Source organism: Carcharhinus amblyrhynchos, chromosome 24 (assembly GCF_965287045.1).
Source record: "Carcharhinus amblyrhynchos chromosome 24, sCarAmb.v2.hapA, whole genome shotgun sequence".
NCBI classification, from domain to species: Eukaryota; Metazoa; Chordata; class Chondrichthyes; order Carcharhiniformes; family Carcharhinidae; genus Carcharhinus; species Carcharhinus amblyrhynchos.
Window position 1 is genome coordinate 363234 of NC_137347.1, and position 19486 is coordinate 382719.

General features: G+C 44.7%; 1 protein-coding gene and 1 non-coding gene across 2 annotated transcripts in view; both read right to left on the reverse strand.

Annotated features, from left to right (window-relative positions):
- Positions 1–1925: 1925 nt before the first annotated feature.
- The window catches only part of nipal3 (NIPA like domain containing 3), an 82194-nt gene continuing 64633 nt past the window's right edge, over positions 1926–19486 (reverse strand). Inside the window, exon 11 of the mRNA XM_080211639.1 lies at positions 1926–6868. Coding sequence (XP_080067765.1) covers positions 6699–6868 — 170 coding nt within the window. The 3' untranslated portion in view covers positions 1926–6698. The remainder of the gene's footprint in view (positions 6869–19486) is intronic.
- LOC145358069 (small nucleolar RNA Z195/SNORD33/SNORD32 family) lies at positions 9103–9179 on the reverse strand. The gene has a single exon (XR_013889437.1). It is a non-coding gene; the product is annotated as a small nucleolar RNA Z195/SNORD33/SNORD32 family (small nucleolar RNA).

The following is a 19486-nucleotide window of genomic DNA, read 5'->3' on the forward strand; positions in this document are numbered from 1 at the left end:
AGTATCACAAGCAGGCTTACATTAACACTGCCATGAAGTTACTGTGAAAATCCCCATGTTGCCATACTCCTGCGCCTGTTCAGGTACACTGAGGGGAAATTTGGTCAATGCACCTAACCAGCACATTTTTTGGACTGTGAGATGAAACTGGAGCACCCAGAGGAAACCCACGCAGACATGGGGAGAACGTGCAGACTCCACACAGACAGTGACCTAAGCTGAGAATCGAATCAGAGTCCCTGGAGCTGGGAGACAGCACTGCTAACCATTGTGCCACTGTGTCACCCCTAAAGACAGACAAATCAGAGGGCTGGATAATCTACATCCCAGAATATTTAAGGAAGTGGCTCTGGAAATGTTGGATGCATTGGTGGTCATATTCCAGAATTCTATAGATTCTGAAACAGTTTCTCCAGATTGGGGTGTGGCAAACGTAACCCCACTATTTAAAAAGAGAGGGAGGGGGAAAAGAGAGAATTACAGAGCAGTTTTACTCTAGCATCTTCCCCAGGCTATTATTACAGATGTGATGAGAACATTTGGAAATAATTAATGGGATTGGACAAAGCCAGCTTAGGTTTATGAAAGGCAAATCATGCTTAGTAATTCTACTGGAGTTTTTTGAGGATGTAACTAACAGAATAGATAAGGTAGAACCAGTGGATGTGGTGTATTTTGACTTTCAGAATGCTTTTGGTAAGGTCCCTCATAAGAGGTTAGTGGGCAAAATTAAAACAAGGTGGGATTGGGGTACTGTATTGGCATGGATCAAGAACAGGTTGACAGACAGAAAACGGAGTTGGAATAAATGGGTCTTTACCTGAGTGGTAAGCAGAGACTAGTGGAATACCGCAGGGATGTATCAAGATGGCATCGAAGCGTGGCAACTTCTTACAGGCTGTGTCCAGCATACCTACTAATTCTCTTTTTTACTCTTATTCTATGCTTTCAGAACTCTAAATCTTAAAAACACTAACAATGCTTTAATTCCATCAGACTTTTGAATTATATTAAGTTGATCTTTATCAACACCCTAGCTATGTCTGTAACACTATATTCTGCACTCTCTCCTTTCCTTCTGCCCTATGTACAAAGAACAATTTGTTTTGTCTGTACAGCATGCAAGAAATAATGCTTTTCACTGTATCCCAATACATGTGACAATAATAAATCAATTCAAATTAGTGCTTGAGCTCCAGCTGTTCAAGATATTTATAAATGACCTGGATGAAGGAACCGAACATGACGTTCCCACATTTGGACAACACAAAGAAAATTACAGCACAGGCCCTTCGGCCCTCCCAGCCTGCACCGACCATGCTGCCCGACTGAACTAAAACCCACTACCCTTCCAGGGGACCATATCCCCCTACTCATGTATTGTCCAGACACCGTGTTTTTGTCCTCCTAAGTCCCTGTTTAAGCTCTTTCCTGCTATCTTTCTATCCCTCAAGACCCTTACCTGTTTTGAATTTCCTGCAATTTATGTATGCCTGCTTCTTTTTCACTTAAGCTCCCAATCTCTCTTGTCATCCAGGGTCCCTGAATCTTGCAATCTTTATCCTTCATTTCTACAGGGGCATACTTGTCTTGAATAACTGACTTTTGAGACTCCCACATATCAGATATGGATTTGCCCTCCAACAGCTGCTCCCAGTCGACGTTCCCTAGCTCTTGCCTGATACTGTCATAGTTAACCTTCCCGCAGTTTAGTACTTCCATTCTGACAGTACCCTTTTCTACAAGTATCTTGAAACTTATAGAATTGTGATCACTGACCCCGAAATGGTCCCCACATCCATCACCTGTCTGGGCTCATTTCCCAGAACCAGGTCTAAGATAGTCCAACTCGGAAAGGGGTTCTCTACATATTGCCTCAAAAAGTGTAGTCGACTTGGGTACAATCAAGACTATAGCACCAAGACTGCTCAAACTTCCAAGCTTTATTGCTTATACACAAGGAGAATAGACATGTTGTGGGATACACTGCTAGGTGTTCTGGCAATTTATGCAGATGATTTGCAGTTCCAGTTCATTACAGCAAATAAGAAATGAGCAACATTCTAATCCTTAATTTACATAATAATCTACCAATCATAGTATTGTCTTTTCTTATCCAATAGAAAACTGTCCCCTCCAAATTCATTATTAGCATAATATGCCACCATATCTTGTTTTTGGTATTTGTTCCTGTGCATCCTGTAACCATGGCCAGGAACAGTGTTTAACAAACTGATACAAGGTTAGTCACTTTGAATCAGCAACCGCTGACCTCACCCAGGCCTTGTCTGCACTTTTCATTCTTGCTGACAGAGTTGTCTGTCATAGTTGTAATTTAGTTTCCACAGAAGCACTCTTGAACACACTGAACAATGTCGGCCCCATCCAAGTCCCTGGCACCAAAGGAATCCCAGTCTGTGTTGGGGAAGTTAAATTCACAACAATCCTGTTGTTTTTACATCTCCCCATTATTTGCTGACACATCAGTTCCTCCACTTCACCCTGGCTGTTGGGAGGTCTGTAATACAACCCGGACAGTGTGATTGCACTGCTCCTGTTCCTGAGTTCTACCCATTTGGCCTCACTGCATGATCCCACCAAGATGTCCTCCCTCTGTATAGCTGTTTGCTGATGATACAAACTAAGCAGAATTATGAGGAAGATGCAAGGAGGCTTCTAGATGCTTTTGACAAGTTGAGGGAGTAAGCAGATATGTGACAGATTCAGTACAGCACAGTTAAATGTGAAGTTATACACTTCAGCGTGAAGAACAGAAGGAGAGACTATTATTTTTATTCATTTGTGGACATGGGCATCACTGGCTGGCCAGCACTTGTTGCTCATCCCTAGTTGCCCTTGAGAAGGTGGTGGTGAGCTGCCTTCCTGAATCGCTGCAGTCCATGTTCTGTAGATTGACCCACAATGCTGTTAGGGAGGGAATTCTAGGATTTTGGCCCAGCAACTGCGAAGGAACGGCGATATATTTCCAAGTCAGGATGGTGAGTGTGAGCAATAGGTAAAGATGTTGTTAACACATATATTTGTAGAGCATAGAGAAATAGCTTAAAGTTAAATAGATTGGATATAGTTAGGCATATTGATAACCCACTTTATGGAAACAACTGTGAGTTTAGTCACAAACATAGGACATAAGGTTCGATGCTGCTAACACAGCAATAATTAGGGATAATAAAAAGACTGCCTGTAATGTAGAGATAACATCAGAGATGTGATGTGCAGTGAAGCATACACCACATCCTGCAGGAATGTAAGAGGCCCACGTTATAAAAAGCAAATGGTCTGCAAGATGTGTTGTTTATACAACTAAGCATAAAAGGGGGAAGGGGTCACTGAGATAGTCGGGACAGCAGTGATTAAGTTGGCAAAGGATTGATTACTGCCAATCTGAACTGGACATGTAACAGTATTGGATAAGATGGATGAGTTTGCTAATGCACTCTTGTGATAACAGGAGACATTGTTAGATGGGGAGTAGAGATGATAGGAACTTAGGGCACCTCGAGCCAATAGGGGAATGTCAACACATAGATGGGACAGGGACCACCAATTAGGGGAGAACATCACATTGCAAAGCCATCACAATGCTTGTAAAAAAGGTATAAAATGTGCTGCAAATCTATGTGAGGTGTGCCTATTTTGCTAGACACCCGGTCTTGCAAGAACGTCAAATAAAATCTTGCTCCTTCAGAACTTGACTTGACTAAATTGTTTAACTGTGAGCTGTGTTTCTCACAGTGAGTGGCTTGGAGGGGAACTTGCAGGTGGTGGCATTCCCATGTATCTGCTGCCCTTGTTCTTCTAGCTGGAGATGGTCGTGGGTTTGGAAGGTGCTAAGGATCTTTGGTGAATTGCTGCAGTGCATCTTGTAGATGGTACACACTGCTGCTACTGCGTGTTGGTGGTGGAGGGATTGAATGTTTGTAGATGTGGTGCCAATCAAGCGGGCTGCTTTGTTTTGGATGGTGTCGAGCTTTGAGTGTTGTTGGAGCTGCACCCATCCAGGCGAGTGAGGAGTATTCAATCAGACTCCTGACTTGCGCCTTATAGTGATAACTTAATGGTGATATTTTGGGAAATGTGGATGTACAAAAGAATCTGGGTGTCCTTGTTCAAGGAAAGTGGAGAGGCTGGCATAACAAGCAGAAAGACAAATGGTATGCTGGCTTTCATTGCCAGAGGATTTGAGTTCAGAAATAGAGATATTTTGCTGCACTTATACAGAGCCTTGGTGAGACCATACCTGGTTCATTGCATGCAGTTTTGTTCTCCCTACTTTAGAAAGGATATATTTGCCATAGATGGAATGCAGTGGAGGGTCACTAGGCTATTGGTGGGATTGTCCTTTGAGGAGAGATTGGTTCGGCTGGGCCTGTATTCACATGAGTTTAGAAAAGGTGAGAGGAAATCTGATTGAAAGGTATAGAATTCTAACTGGGCTGGACAGATGAGATGCAGGGAGGATGTTTTCCCTGACTGCGGACTCAAAGACTCAGGATACAGGGTGGACTATTTAGGACTGAGATGAGGAAACAGTTTTTCACTCACAGGGCAGTGAACTTGTGGAGCTCTCACAGGGTGTGCTTGCTAATCAGAAAGGGTCTGGTGGAATGTGAGAAGAATAACAGATAAGGCAGATGAACTTAAGAGCTTGGATTAGTCCTTGGAGCTATGATGTTGTTGCTATTATAGAGACTTGGTTATGGGGAGGACAGGACTGGCAGCTTAATGTCCCAGGAGACAGATGCTTCAGGCAGGATAGAGGGGGATGTGAAGTTGCAAGGGATCAGAGATGAGTTGGCAAGGTGGATACAGAACTGGCTCGCTCACAGAAGAGAGAGGTAGCAGTGGAAGGGTTTGTTTCTGAATGGAGGGCTGTGAAAATTAGCTTTCCTCAGGGATCAGTGCTGGGACATTTGCTGTTTGTAATATATATAAATGAATAGGAGGAAGATGTAACTGGTTCGATTAGTTTAGGATGACACAAAGGTGGTGGATTTGAGGATAGCAATGAGAACCATCAGAGGATACAGCAGGATATAGATCAGTTGTAGGCTTGGGCAGAGAGGTGGCGGATGGAGTTTAATCCAGACAAATGTGAGGTAATGCATTTTGGAAGGACTAATATAAATAGGAAATATACAGTAAATGAGAGAACCGTTCTGAGTATTGAGAGGCAGAGGGATCTGGGTGTAGTACACAGGGCATTGAAAGTGGCAATGCAGGTGGAGAAGGTGGTCAAGAAGGCATATGGCATGCTTGCCTTCATCGGCCAGGGTATTGAGTTTAAAAATTAGCAAGTCATATTGATGCCTTAAAGAACCTTAGTTAGGCCGCACTTGGAATATAGTGTTCAATTCTGGTCGTCACACTACCAGAAGGATGTGGAGGCTTTGGAGAGGGTACAGAAAAGATTTACCAGGATGTTGCCCGATATGGAGGGCATTTGCTATGAGGAGAGTTTGGAGAAACTTGGTTTGTTCTCACTGGAACGAAGGAGGTTAAGGAGCGATCTGATGGAAGTCTACAAGATTATGAGAGGCATGGACAGAGTGGATAGTCAGAAGCTTCTTCCTCGGGTGGAAGAGTCAATTATTAGGGGAGCATAAGTTTGAGGTGCAAGGGACAAGGTTCAAAGGAGATGTATGAGGCAAGTTTTTTTACACAGAGGGTGGTAGGTGCCTGGAACTTGCTGCCGGGTCAGATAGAGGAAGCAGATACGATAGTGAGTTTTAAGGGGTATCTGGACAAATACAGGGAATAGAGGGATATGGTCCCTGGAAGGGGTTTTAATTCAGTCGAGCAGCATGATTGGCTGAAGGGCCTGTTCCTGTGCTGTAATTTTCTTTATTCTACCACAGAAGGCTATGGAGGCCAAGTCACAATGTATTTAAGAAAGAGACTGATTTTTTAAAAAGATCTTAATGGCATTAAGGAGTATGGGGAGAAAGCAGGAATATGGCATTGAGACAGAGGAACAGCCACGATCACTTTGAATTGTGGAGCAGGCTCAAAGGCGTAAATAGGCAACTCCTCGTCCTAGTTTCTATGTTCGTATGTGTTCCCTGCTCTTTTTTACTACCGCATCACCCCTTTGCATCCAGAATCTGGTTCTGCTGAGGATGGGATCAACTGCAAGTCCTTTGATTTATTTGCGCTCCCGCAATCAAACTACAGAAATTTCAGATGAGTCTTCTTTTAGCAATTATCAAGTGCAGGAAATAATGAACATGAGCTCTTATAAATAAATCATAGAAAAGGAAACTCCATGCCCACCTCAGGAACTCTCACAAAGCAAATACGTATAATCATTAAATAAATCGAAGCTTTGCTTTTCCAATAAACGGCCGCATTGCATGCATCTGGTCAAAATCAAGAGCTTGACAATAATCCATGTGAGCGAGTGACGACCAAAGGCAGGTTGGGTAACCCAGCATATTCAGAATGGGATAGGGCCTCATTCATATCTGTCTCCATAATTCGATATACATTTCATGTACATTTTATTCTGTTACTCCAACAGGACCAACAGAGCAGGACAGGAGCTTGAGGTATCGTCTGCTTCACTCAGTCACTCAGATACGATGTCCAAGAGAACTGTAGAACAGTTCCAGCGAAGCCCAAAAACCAGGACTGTCCCAAGCGGGATAAGTTTCCCATTCTCCAGCCTGCTTCAGAGTTCAATCCAGCTTTGACACAATGTCTGATCGAGGCTTGGTGGGTTCCTGCTGTGTCTCAGGCAGGGATTGTAGCTGCTGAGTATCAATGGGATTCTCCAGGGTGCCATAGGAAAAGGAGCCACTCAACTCTGGCTGCACTGGGCTCTTCTTATCAAATATATTCTTGAGTCCTGCAAAAAACACACAAGCCTTAGATCATCCCCAGGGCTCAATAAAGTGGAGGAACCCAGAGGGGAGGGACACACGTGAACACAGAAACTAGGATGAGGAGTTGTCTATTTGGCCCTTTGAGCCTGCTCCTCATTAACGCTGAGGAAATCATACAGTCTCAAAGCATTAACTTTTTCTCTCTCCATAGATGCTGCCAGACGAGCTGAGTTTCCATTTTCTCTTTTTGCAACACATGTTGGAGACCTGGGCTGAAGGGACAAGACTGAGGCACATGAGGGAATCAAAAGGGTAGAGGAAAAGATTAAACAGATGGAATTCTGAGCAGGGAAAGGAAAAGGTGAACTGACAACTAAAATCCAAATTATACAAAAGGATCTTCCAGAGATATCCTCACTTCTAGGGAGTCCAGAACTAAAGGACATATAGGGGAAGCAGTGGCATATTGTCACTGGGCTAATAATCCAGAGACCCAGGCCACTGGGGATCCAGACTGAAATCCCACCATTGCTGATGGTGGAATAAAACAAAATCTGGAATTAAAAGTCTCATGATGACCATAAAACCATTGTCGTAAAAAAAACCATCTGTTTCACTAATGTCCTTTAAAAGGAGGAAATCTGCCATCCTTACCTGGTCTGGTCTACATGTGACTCCAGAGCCACAGCAAGGAGGTTGACTCTGAAATGGCCTAACAAGCCACTCAGTTGTGTTCAACAGTGACAACGAAAACACACAGAAGTGACAATGGCAAACCCAACCCTGCTGACATGGCAAAATCCTCCTCACTGACATCTGGGGGCTTGTAACAAAATTGGGAGAGCTGTCTCAGACCAATCAACAGCCTGACACAGTCATTCTCTCAGAATCATACCATGCAGATAACACACCAGACACCACCATCACCATCCCTGGACATGTCCTGTCCCACCGGCACAACAGACCCAGCAGAGGTGGTGGAACAGTGACGTACAGCTGGGAGACAGTCTCCCTGGGAATCCTTCATATCGACTCTGCACCCCATGAAGTCTCAAGGCTTCGGGTTAAACATGGGCAAGGAAGCTCTTATGTACCATCCTCCCTCAGCTGATGGATCAGTATTGTTCCATGTTGAACAACACTTGGAGGAAGCACTGAAAGTGTCAAGGGTGCAAAATGTACTTTGGGTGGGGGGCTTCAATATGTATCATTAAGAGTGGCTTGGCAGCAGCACTACGTATCGAGCTGGTCGGGTCCAAAAGGATATAACTGCCAGACGGGGTCTGCAGCAGGTGATGAAGGAAGCAATAAGAGGAAAAAACATATTTGACCTCAACCTCACCAACCTACCTGCCACAGCAGATGCACCTGTCCATGACGGTATGGATGGGTGTGACCACTGCACAGTCTCATCTTCATCCTCGCAATGAGAGTAATCTCCATTGTGTTGTGTGGCACTAACACCATGCTCAACAGGACAGATTTCGAACAGATCTCGAACAGATCTAGCAACTCAAGACTGAGCATTCAAGAGGCACTGAGGGCCATCAGCAACAGAATTGTACTCAAACAATCTGCAACCTCATGGCCCGGCACAGCCTCCACTCTACCATTACCACCAAGTCTGGCAATCAACCCTGGTTCAATGGTGAGTGCAGGGGGACATGCCAGGAGCAGCACCAGGCTTTCCTAAAAATGAGGTGTCAACCTGGTGAAGCTCCGACACAGGGCTACTTCTGTGTCAAACATAAACAGCAAGTGATAGACAGAGCTAAGCAATCCCACAACCAATGGATCAGATCTAAACTCTTAAGTCCTGCCACATTCAACTGTGAATGGCGATAGACAATTAAACAATTCATTGGAGGAGAAGGCTCCATAAATATCCCCATCCTCAATAATGGAAAAGATAAGGCTGAAGCATGCACAGCAATCTTCAGCCAGAAGCGCTAAAGATCCATCTCAGCCTCTTCCAGAGTCCAGAACATCACAGCATCACAGCTGACTGTCTTCAGTCAACTGAATTTATTCCATGTGATATCAAGAAAGGACTGAAAGCACTGGGTCCTGCAAAGGCTATAGAGGAATATTTGTGTAGAATAAATTCAACACCATCTGACTATACAAACAATATTTAAACCTGTTAAAATTACATTAAAGTGTAAAGACACCTGATTTACAACACATACATATCCTGCCTACAACTTTTTTTTTTGATTCAAGTGAATCAGAAATCAAACATACAAGTTTACCATGATGCGTCTCAGATGGTAGTGCATGTGGGATATTCTCATTGTCGAGAAACTCAAAACACATTAAGTCATCACGGACATTGATTATTGCACAACGTTCAGCACCATTCACAACTCAGATACTGAAGTAGTCCAAATGCAACATGTCTAATCCAGGCTTGGACTGACAAGTGGCAAATACTATTTGTACTACATAAACATAAGGTAATGACCAACAAGAGAGGATCTAACCACCACATCGTGACATTCAATGGCATTACCATTGTTGAATCCTCCACTGTCAACATCCTGGGGGTTGTCATTGACCAGAAACTGAACAGGACTAGCTATATAAATACTGTGGCTACCTGAGTAAGCCAAAGGCTGGAAACTCCTAACCATTCCAAAGCCTGTCCACTACCAGGCAAAGCTCCCTCTTTGATTGCTACCCCTTCCTCAAACATTCAATTCCTCCACCACTGATGAACAGTGGCAGTCTTTTGTACATCTACAAGATGCACTGCAGAAACTCACCAAGATTCCTTAGACAGCATCTTCCAAACCCATGTTCACTACAATCTACAAGGACAACAGCAGCAGGTTCCTGGGAGCATCACTTTCAAGCTCCCCCTCCAAGTCACTCAGCATCCTGACTTGGAAACATAGCGACAATGAAGGAATGGTGATTTGTCAAAATCCTGGAATTTCTTCCCTAACAGCACTGTGGTGTATCTATACCACATGGACTGGAGCAGTTCAGGAATGATGTGGGTATGCTGGCGTTGGACTGGCGTAAACACAGTGAAAAGTCTGACAACACCAGGTTTTAGTCCAACCTATTTATTTGATAATATACTCACAAGCTTTCGGGTTAGTCCCTTCGTCAGGTGAATGGAGAGTTCTGGCCTCAGACAGAGCATATAAAGCACAGACAGTTTAGAGATTACTGATTAGAATGCGAATCCTTACACCTAACCTGCTGTTCAAGACCTGAAGTGGCTGATAATGTGAGTGGAAGGAGCACTGATCACAGTTTAAAGAGATGTGTATTGTCTCCAGACAGTGCAGTAAGTGAGGTTTTGCAAACCCAGGCAAGTCACGGGGGTACTACCGCACTATCTGTAACCCCCGTGACTTGCCTGGGTTTGCAAAACCTCACTTACTGTACTGTCTGGAGACAATACACATCTCTTTAAACTGTGATCAGTGCTCCTTCCACTCACATTATCAGCCACTTCAGGTCTTGAACAGCAGGTTAGGTGTAAGGATTCGCATTCTAATCAGTAATCTCTAAACTGTCTGTGCTTTATATGCTCTGTCTGAGGCCAGAACTCTCCATTCACCTGACGAAGGGACTAACCCGAAAGCTTGTGAGTATATTATCAAATAAATAGGTTGGACTAAAACCTGGTGTTGTCAGACTTTTCACCGCAGTTCAGGAAGGCAGCTCAACATCACCTTCTGAATTCAACTAGGGATGGGAAATAAATGCTGGCCTAGTTAAAGGAACTCACATCCCATAAAATGAATATAAAAGGAATGGATGCACTGGTACAACAAGTAAAAATGCAGTAATCAAAGGAGAAGTCAACAATTAGAAGAACGGAATCCCAAAGGATATGTTGCCTCTCTCATGTCAAGACCAAGGATATCAGAGAGGCTGCAGAACATTTTTTTCCTATGATTCTATAACATTTTGAGGGGAGACAAGGGAACAGCTGGAATGGTGAATCAGCACCATTCCCAGCTGCAATGTATTCAGGCAGGGTAAAAGAAAAGACACAGCGAGGGTAATGCAGGCATTGGTGTAGATTCCAGTATTGATCAAAGATAATGTTACCGCATTAGACAAGGATAACATACTTGCAAGTTCAAATACAGATTCTATTTATAATCAGCATTAAAGAACAGAAGATATGTCATCGCACTGAATGGAAACTTCAGACTGTCAAGTGAAAAGGAGATGGAAGAACAGATCAGGTACTGAAAATAGGAGAATTCCATGATCCAAATATAAACTGGAATAGTTAGTATAAAGGACAAAACAGTGGGAGGAATTCCTGAGCTGTGTACAATGAGGTACGAAGCAAGGCTTCGGCAAGGTTTCTACAAATAAGGTCCGGATAAAGGCTGCAATAAAGACACTTTACCTGAATGCACGAGGCATTCGGAACAAAGTGAATGAGCTGGTGGCGCAAATCAGCACAAATGGATATGATCTAGCGGCCATTACGGAAATGTAGTTGCAGGGTGACAGGGACTGGGAACTGAATGTCCAGGGTATCAGGTGTTTAGGAAGGATAGACAGGAGGAAAAAGGGGGTGGGGTAGCTCTGTTAATTAAGGATAATATCAGGGGGGCAGTAGTAAGGGAAGATATAGGCTCCAAAGAGCAAAACATGGAATCGTTGTGGGTGGAGATAAGGAATAGTAAGGGGAGGAAGACGATGGTGGGTGTGGTCTATAGGCCCCCAAATAATAACTTTGAGGTGGGGCGGGCTATAAACAAGCAAATAATTGATGCGTGCAGAAACAGAACTGTGATAATTATGGGGGATTTTAATCTGCATATTGATTGGATGACCCAAGTCGGACGTGGTGGGCTTGAGGAAGAGTTCTTGGAATGCTGCCAGGGTAGTTTCCTTGAACAGTACGTAACAGAACCTACGAGGGAGCGAGCTATCTTAGATCTGGTGCTGTGTAACAAGGCAGGTAGAATTAGGGATCTTCTTGTGAGAGATCCTCTTGGGACGAGTGATCATAGTATGACTGCATTTCTGATGCAGATGGAGGATGAGAAAGTAGGGTCCCGAACGTGTTCCCTCTGTTTGAACAGAGGGGAGTATGACAGGATGAGAGCGGAATTGGCGAATGTAGATTGGGGGCGCAGATTGGTTGGTAGGATGGCTAAGGAACAGTGGAGGATTTTTAAGATCATTTTCGGTACTCAGCAGAAATATATTCCAATGGTAAAGAAGGACTGTAGGAGAAGGGGTAACCAGCCGTGGTTATCGAAGGAAATAAAGGAGAGTATTAAATTAAAAGCTGATGTGTTCAGAGCGGCTAAAAATAGTAGGCGATTAGAAGATTGGGAAAGATTTAAAAATCAACAAAGAATGACTAAGAAGGTGATAAAGAAAGGAAAGATAAACTATGAAGCCAAACTAGCTCTAAATACAAAAAATGACAGTAAAAGTTTTTACAAATATATAAAGAAGAGACTGGCTAGAGTGAGTGTTGGACCCTTGGAGGATGAGAGCGGGGATTTAGCGGTGGGCGATGAGGAAATGGCTGAAGCTTTAAATAAGTTTTTAGCCTCGATCTTCACGGAGGAGGACGCGAATAGTTTGCCGGATATTAAAGGTAGAAGGATGGGAGGAGATGAGGTCCTTAATGCGATTACTGTCACTAGAGAGGTAGTGCTTGATAGACTAACGGGACTGAATGTAGACAAGTCCCTGGGACCGGATGGAATGCATCCCAGGGTTCTGAAAGAAATGGCAGAGGTGATAGCGGATTATAGTAATTATTTATCAAAATTCGCTGGACTGCGGGGAAGTGCCGGAAGATTGGAAAATGGCTAATGTTACGCCATTGTTTAAAAAAGGTAGCAGACAAAAGGCAGGGAATTATAGGCCGGTTAGTACAACGTCTGTAGTTGGAAAAATGCTAGAATCCGTCATCAAAGAAGAAATAGCGAGGCAGCTAGAAAAGAATGGTTTGATCGAGCAGATGCTGCACGGATTTGTTAAGGGGAAGTCGTGTTTGACATATTTATTGGATTTCTATGAGGATGCAGTAGACAGAGGGGAACTGGTGGATGTGGTGTTTCTTGATTTCCAAAAGGCGTTTGATAAGATGCCTCACAAAAGGTTGCTACAGAAGGTTAGGGGGCATGGAGTTGGGGGTAAGGTGTTAGCGTGGATAGAGGATTGGCTGTCTAATAGGAAGCAGAGAGTTGGTATCAATGGGTGCTGTTCTGGTTGGCAGTTGGTGACGAGTGGAGTGCCGCAGGGATCGGTGCTGGGACCTCAACTGTTTACCTTTATATAGATGATCTGGAGGAGGGGGCTGAGTGTAGGGTGACGAAATTTGCTGATGACACGAAGATGAGTGGAAAAGCAAATTGCGTGGAGTGTGTGGAAAGTCTGCAGAGGGATCTGGATAGGCTGAGCGAGTGGGCGAGGACCCGGCAGATGGAGTATAATGTTAGCAAGTGTGAGGTTATCCACTTTGGCAGAAATAATAGTAGGAGGAATTATTATTTAAAAGGCAAAAAGCTGCAGCATGCTACGGTGCAGAGGGACCTGGGGGGTCCTTGCGCATGAGTCACAAAAACCCAGTCTGCAGGTGCAGCAGGTGGTCAAGAAGGCGAATGGAATGTTGGACTTTATAGCGAGGGGGATAGAATATAAAAGCAGGGAAGTCTTGCTGCAACTGTACAGGGTACTGGTGAGGCCGCAGCTGGAGTACTGTGTGCAGTTTTGGTTGCCGCACTTGTGGAAGGATATTTTGGCCTTAGAGGGAGTGCAGAGAAAGTTCACTAGGCTGAAACCGGAGATGAGGGGGTTGGCCTATGAAGAGAGACTAAATAGACTGGGTCTGTACTCGTTGGAGTTTAGAAGGCTGAGGGGGGATCTTATAGAGACGTATAAGATAATGAAGGGGATGGATAGGGTAGAGGTAGCGAGATTCTTCCCGCCTAGAAAGGATAGCAGGACTAGAGGGTACAGCCTCAAGATGGGGGGGGGCGGGGGGGCGGCGGCGCAGTTTAGATCGGAGTTGAGGAGGAACTTCTTCACTCAAAGGGTGGTGAGTCTCTGGAATTCTCTGCCCGTTGAAGTGGTGGAGGCTACCTCGCTGAATATATTTAAGTCACGGGTAGATAGGTTTTTGATGGACAGGGGAATTAAGGGTTATGGGGAGAAAGTGGGAAAGTGGAACTGATCCACTTCAGATCAGCCATGATCTCATTGAATGGCAGAGCAGGCTCGAAGGGCTAGATGGCCTACACCTGCTCCTATTTCTTATGTTCTTAAGGCGAAATGGAGGCTTCCGTGAGGATGCATTTGGGAAACAGTGATTATATATCATTCCTCTTGCACTTCCCGAAAGAATTTTCTCCCATTCTTTCTTTTCTGCCAACTATGTCACATCTGTTCCAATGATGCTATCACTGACAACATTGCTTTCAATGTTATCTTCCTTATTGCTCAACTGAAGATTCCTCTTCACAGGCCCCACAATTGTGCCCATCCCACGATACAAAGTTCAGCTCTCACCCCTGCCCTTCACTAACAGAGTGATTACCACTGTTGCCTCACAGTGCCAGGGACCCGGCTTCAATTCTGGCCTCAGGTTACACTCTTCAGCAGTCTGTGTGGGTTTTGTCCGGGTGCTCCGGTTTCCTCCCACACTCCAAAGATGTGTAGGTTAGGTGGATTGATAGTGGTAAATTGCCCTTACTGTCCAAAGATGTGTAGGTTAGGGGTATAAATGTGGGGTTACAAGGATAGTGTGTGGAGAGGGTCTGGGTAAGATGCATGTGCGAGAATCGGTGCAGACTCAAAGAGCCAAATGGCCTCTTTTTGCATCACATGGATTCTATGATTTTCGACGCTCTGAAGGGAGTGTCCCCTTCATGTTTCTAATCCATAATCAATCATCCCCAACATCTGGTCTTTTCTTAAATAAAGACAGAAAATGCTGGACAAACGCAGCATTGGTTAACGTTTTGACACCATATGAGTCTTCTTTAGAGGTTTTAATCCTCTCCCTTCTCATTGTCTACGGCCCTAGATATTCACGATGTGGAGATGCTGGCGTCGGACTGGGGTAAACACGGTAAGAAGTCTCACAACACCAGGTTAAAGTCCAACAGGTTTATTTGGTAGCAAAAGCCACTAGCTTTCAGAGCGCTGCTCCTTCATCAGGTAAGTGGGAGTTCTGTTCACAAACAGGGCATATAAAGACACAAACTCGGCATATAAAGACACAAACTCAATTTCCAAAATAATGGTTGGAATGCGACGTTTTACAGGTAATCAAGTCTTAAAGGTACAATGTGAGTGGAGAGAGGTTAAAGAGAAGTGTATTGTCTCCAGCCAGGACAGTTAGTGAGATTTTGCAAGCCCAGGCAAGTCGTGGGGGTTACAGGTAGTGTTGATCCAGGTTGAGGCCGTCCTCATGTGTGCGGAACTTGGCTATCAGTCTCTGCTCAGCGAGTCTGCGCTGTCGTGTGTCGTGAAGTGTTCCCTTCCTGTTGGTGAACACTTCAGCGGTCACGGGTATTTGGCCTCTGATCTTCGGGTAAACGTTCTCCAAGGTGGCCTTCATGACACACGACAGTGCAGGGTCGCTGAGCAGAGACTGATAGCCAAGTTCCGCACATGAGGATGGCCTCATCCGGGATCTTGGGTTCATGTCACACTATCTGTAACCCCCACGACTTGCCTGGGTTTGCAAAATCTCACTAACTGTCCTGGCTGCAGACAATACCCATCTCTTTAACCTGTGCTTAACCCTCTCTCCACTCACATTGTCTGTAGCTTTAAGATTTGATTATCTGTAAAGACTCGCATTCCAACCATTATTTTGTAAATTGAGTTTGTGTCTTTATATGCCCTGTTACATGCTCCCACTTATCTGATGAAGCAGCAGCGCTCTGAAAGCTTGTGGCTTTTGCTTCCAAATAAACCTGTTGGCTTGAGAATACTTACTCTAGATACTCCTCAGAGGTTAAACAGTGACTCACTGAAACTCTTTGCAATTTAATTTGCAGCTCTTTATGCAGTTTCCTCTATACTGTGGAGAGTAAATGCAGAATGTGGGAAGTGATTCTCAGCCAATACTCTGTCTGCAGGAAGGCTGCTGCATGTTCAGAATCTGGAGAGCCCAATTTGCACGGTGAGTTTCCATGTTCCGATCTTACCAGCCTCTTGCCGGTGGAGTGGAGTGAAATATGCCGCCGACTGCAGGAAGCTCATTTTAATGACTTTAGTGAGTACTCATTCCAGGACTTCCCCGAGTGGGCACCATGCCAACCTGGCAGTGCCAACTTGTGCCAAGCGGCAGCCCCCAGTGGGAGCTGGATGAGGATGGGAGGGGAGGGGGGATTTCATTTGGATGTGGTGGTGACCAGTAGCAAATTTCAGGAATAGGGGAAGCCAGCGATGGTCATTGGGGACAGGTGAGAAAGGGAGAAAAGGCCAAGGATCAGGGGAAAGGGGGAGGAGCGGGGCCTAGAAAAGGGTCCAATGATCAGGGGTGGTGGGTAGAGAAGTGTCGACTCTGATCAGGAGAAGGGGGAGGAGTGAGGAGGGAGACCCCAAGATCTCTGTGGTAGGCTGGGGAAGGATGGCCAGGTTGGGGGGGGTGGAGGCTAATGATTAGGGCATCCTTTAAAGATGGCGCCCCGATCTCTGAGCAGCTGGGTTTTGCTGGTGTGTTAATGCCCCACCCCCTGAATGGCAGCATGAAACACACCCCCTTGATTTTATTTTAGAAAGCGTGGTAAAATCTGGAGAGAAAAATAACTGGTTTCTCTGGAGAAAAAGATGCTGGTTTTCCCGACCAGAAATAAGACTCTGTCACTTTAGGAAGGATATGAAGTGCATGCAGAAAAGATTTCAACAGGTAGGTTCCAAGAATGAGGAATTATGTGGTTAGATTGGAGAAATGCTGACTGTCTAAGAGATGTATTGAAAACCGTGATGGGTCTAAACAGAACAGAGAGAAACTGTTCCCATTGGTGACAGCATCAGGAACCAGAGGGCACAAATTTAAGGGAATTGTTAAAAGAACCAATATGCCTGGGGAAGATGCTCTGTCAGACAGCTGGTGCAGACCCCTTGGGTGAATGGCCTTCTGCACTGTAAGGTTTCCATGAAGGCAAGAGTGTTCCCCGGATGATGAAAAAAACTGACATTAAAAGAAACGATATGAGACTGGTTAAAAGTCACAGCAGGAAATCAATCAGAGAATTATATAAGAATTGAATGGGGAATAACAGAAGCAACGGAAATGTATTTTTTGATTTGATTTATGTTATTGCAACATGTATTAACATACAGTGAAAAGTATTTGCTTCTTGTGCTGTATACAGACAAAGCATACTGTTCATAGAGAAGGAAAGGAGAGAATTACAGTCATAGCTAGGGTAGAGAAAGATCAACTTAATACAAGGTAGGTCCATTCAAAAGTCTGACAGCAGCAGGGAAGAAGCTGTTCGAGTTGGTTGGTACGTGACTTCAGGATTTTGTATCTTTTTCCTGATGGAAGAAGGTGGAAGAGAAAATGCCTGGCATGTGTGGGGTCCTTGATTACGTTGGCTGTTTTGCTGAGATAGTGGGAAGTGTAGACCAGTCCGCCAGTTTGCGTGATGGGCTGGGCTTCATTCACAACCCTTTGTAGTTTCTTGTGGTCTTGGACAGAGCAGCAGCCATACCATGGAAAAGATTAGCCGGTGAGGTATAAAGAATATTTTACTAACAGATAAATAGCAAAAGGTTTGTCAAAAGAGTGGTGTTAGTAAAAAAGAATAGTAGAGGCTGAAAAAATGATCTGCTTGTAAAGGCACAGTTGAGGATTGTATCTGTCTTTATCAAGGTATTGGATGGTGTGAATATTGCAGTGAAGGAGGAGGTGATAAAATGAACAGGATAAAAAAGAGTGCCAAAAGTGAAAATTCATATGGTTTGAATGGGACGCAACCCAGATTACTGAGCAAAACCTTTTAGTCGTTCTTGAATATGAAAATGGTGCCGGAGGACTGATAACGGTGCAGCTCTGTTTAGAAAAAGGGAGAGGGATAAAGCAGACAAACTGTGGGTAAAGCAGCAAACAGAACTAGAGAAATGTCTGCAGACAATAATTTAGGCCAAGATGTTCAGGGAACGTACCTTAAACAGTATTTTTAACAGAGTAAAATGTCCCAAAGATGTGCTACCAGCCAGAATTTGACAGCAAGCCACGTGAGGAGATGTATTGGTCAAAGAGGTAGGTTTCTAAGGAATATTTTAAGGGAGGGGAGAGGGAGCCAGTTGGGGAATTTAGGGAAGGAATTTCAGAGCTTAGGGCCAGGTAGATAAAGGCAAAGCCATCTACGGTGTGGAATAGTTAAAATTGGAGATGCTCAAAAAACCAGAAGCAAAGAGCTTTAGAGAGGAGTGTGGGGCTGGAAGCTATTACAGCGTAAGAAGTCTCACAACACCAGGTTAAAATCCAAAGCCATTAGATTTCGGAGCACTGCTCCTTCGTCAGGTAAGAGGGAGTTCTGTTCACAAACAGAATATATAAACTCAATTTACAACATAATGGTTGGAATGTGAGTCTTTACAGGTAATCAAGTCTTAAAGGTACAGACAGTGTAGTGGAGAAAGCATTAAGCGCAGGTTAAAGAGATGTGTATTGTCTCCAGACAGGACAGTTAGTGAGGTTTTGCAAACCCAAGCAAGTTGTGGGGGATACAGATAGTGTGACATGAACCCAAGATCCTGGTTGAGACCGTCCTCATGTGTGCGGAACTTGGCTATCAGTCTCTGCTCAGCGACTCTGCGCTGTCGTGTGTTGTAAAGGCGGCCTTGGAGAACAGTTACCTGAAGATCAAGGGCCGAGTGCCCGTGACCACTGAAATGTTCCCCAACAGGAAGGGAACAGTCTTCCCTAGTAATTGTCGAGCGGTGTTCATTCATCCATTGTCATAGTGTCTGCATGGTCTCCCTGATGTACCGTGCCTCAGGACATCCTTTCCGGCAGCGTATCAGGTAGACAACATTGGCCGAGTTGCAAGAGTATGTACCGTGTACCTGGTGGATGGTGTTCTCACGTGAGATGACGGCATCCGTGTCGATGATCCGGTACGTCTTGCAGAGTTTGCTGTGGCAGGGTTGTTGCATGTCATGGTCACTGTTCTCCTGAACTGAAGGCTGGGTAGTTTGCTGTCTGTTTGAGGTTGTGTGGTTGTCTAAAGGCAAGGAGTGGGGGTGTGGAGATGGCCTTGGTGAGATGTTCGTCTTCATCAATGACATGTTGGAGGCTCCAGAGAAGATGTCCAGCTACTGGAGACGAAGGGTACTCTGTCTGCCTTGTCCCATGTTTGTCTTCTGAGGAGGTCGTGCGGTTTTTCACTGTGGTACATCGGAACTGTCGATCAATGAGTCGAGTGCCATATCCTGTTCTTATGAGGGCATCTTTCAGCGTCTGGAGGTGTCTGTTGCGATCCTCCTCATCTGAGCAGATCCTGTGTATATGGAGGGCTTGTCTGTAGGGGAATGGCTTCTTTAACATGTTTAGGGTGGAAGCTGGAGAAGTGGAACATTGTGAGGTTATCCATGGGCTTGCGGTACAGTGAAGTACTGAGGTGACCGTCCTTAATGAAGATGCACGTGTCCAAGAATGCAACCAATTCTGG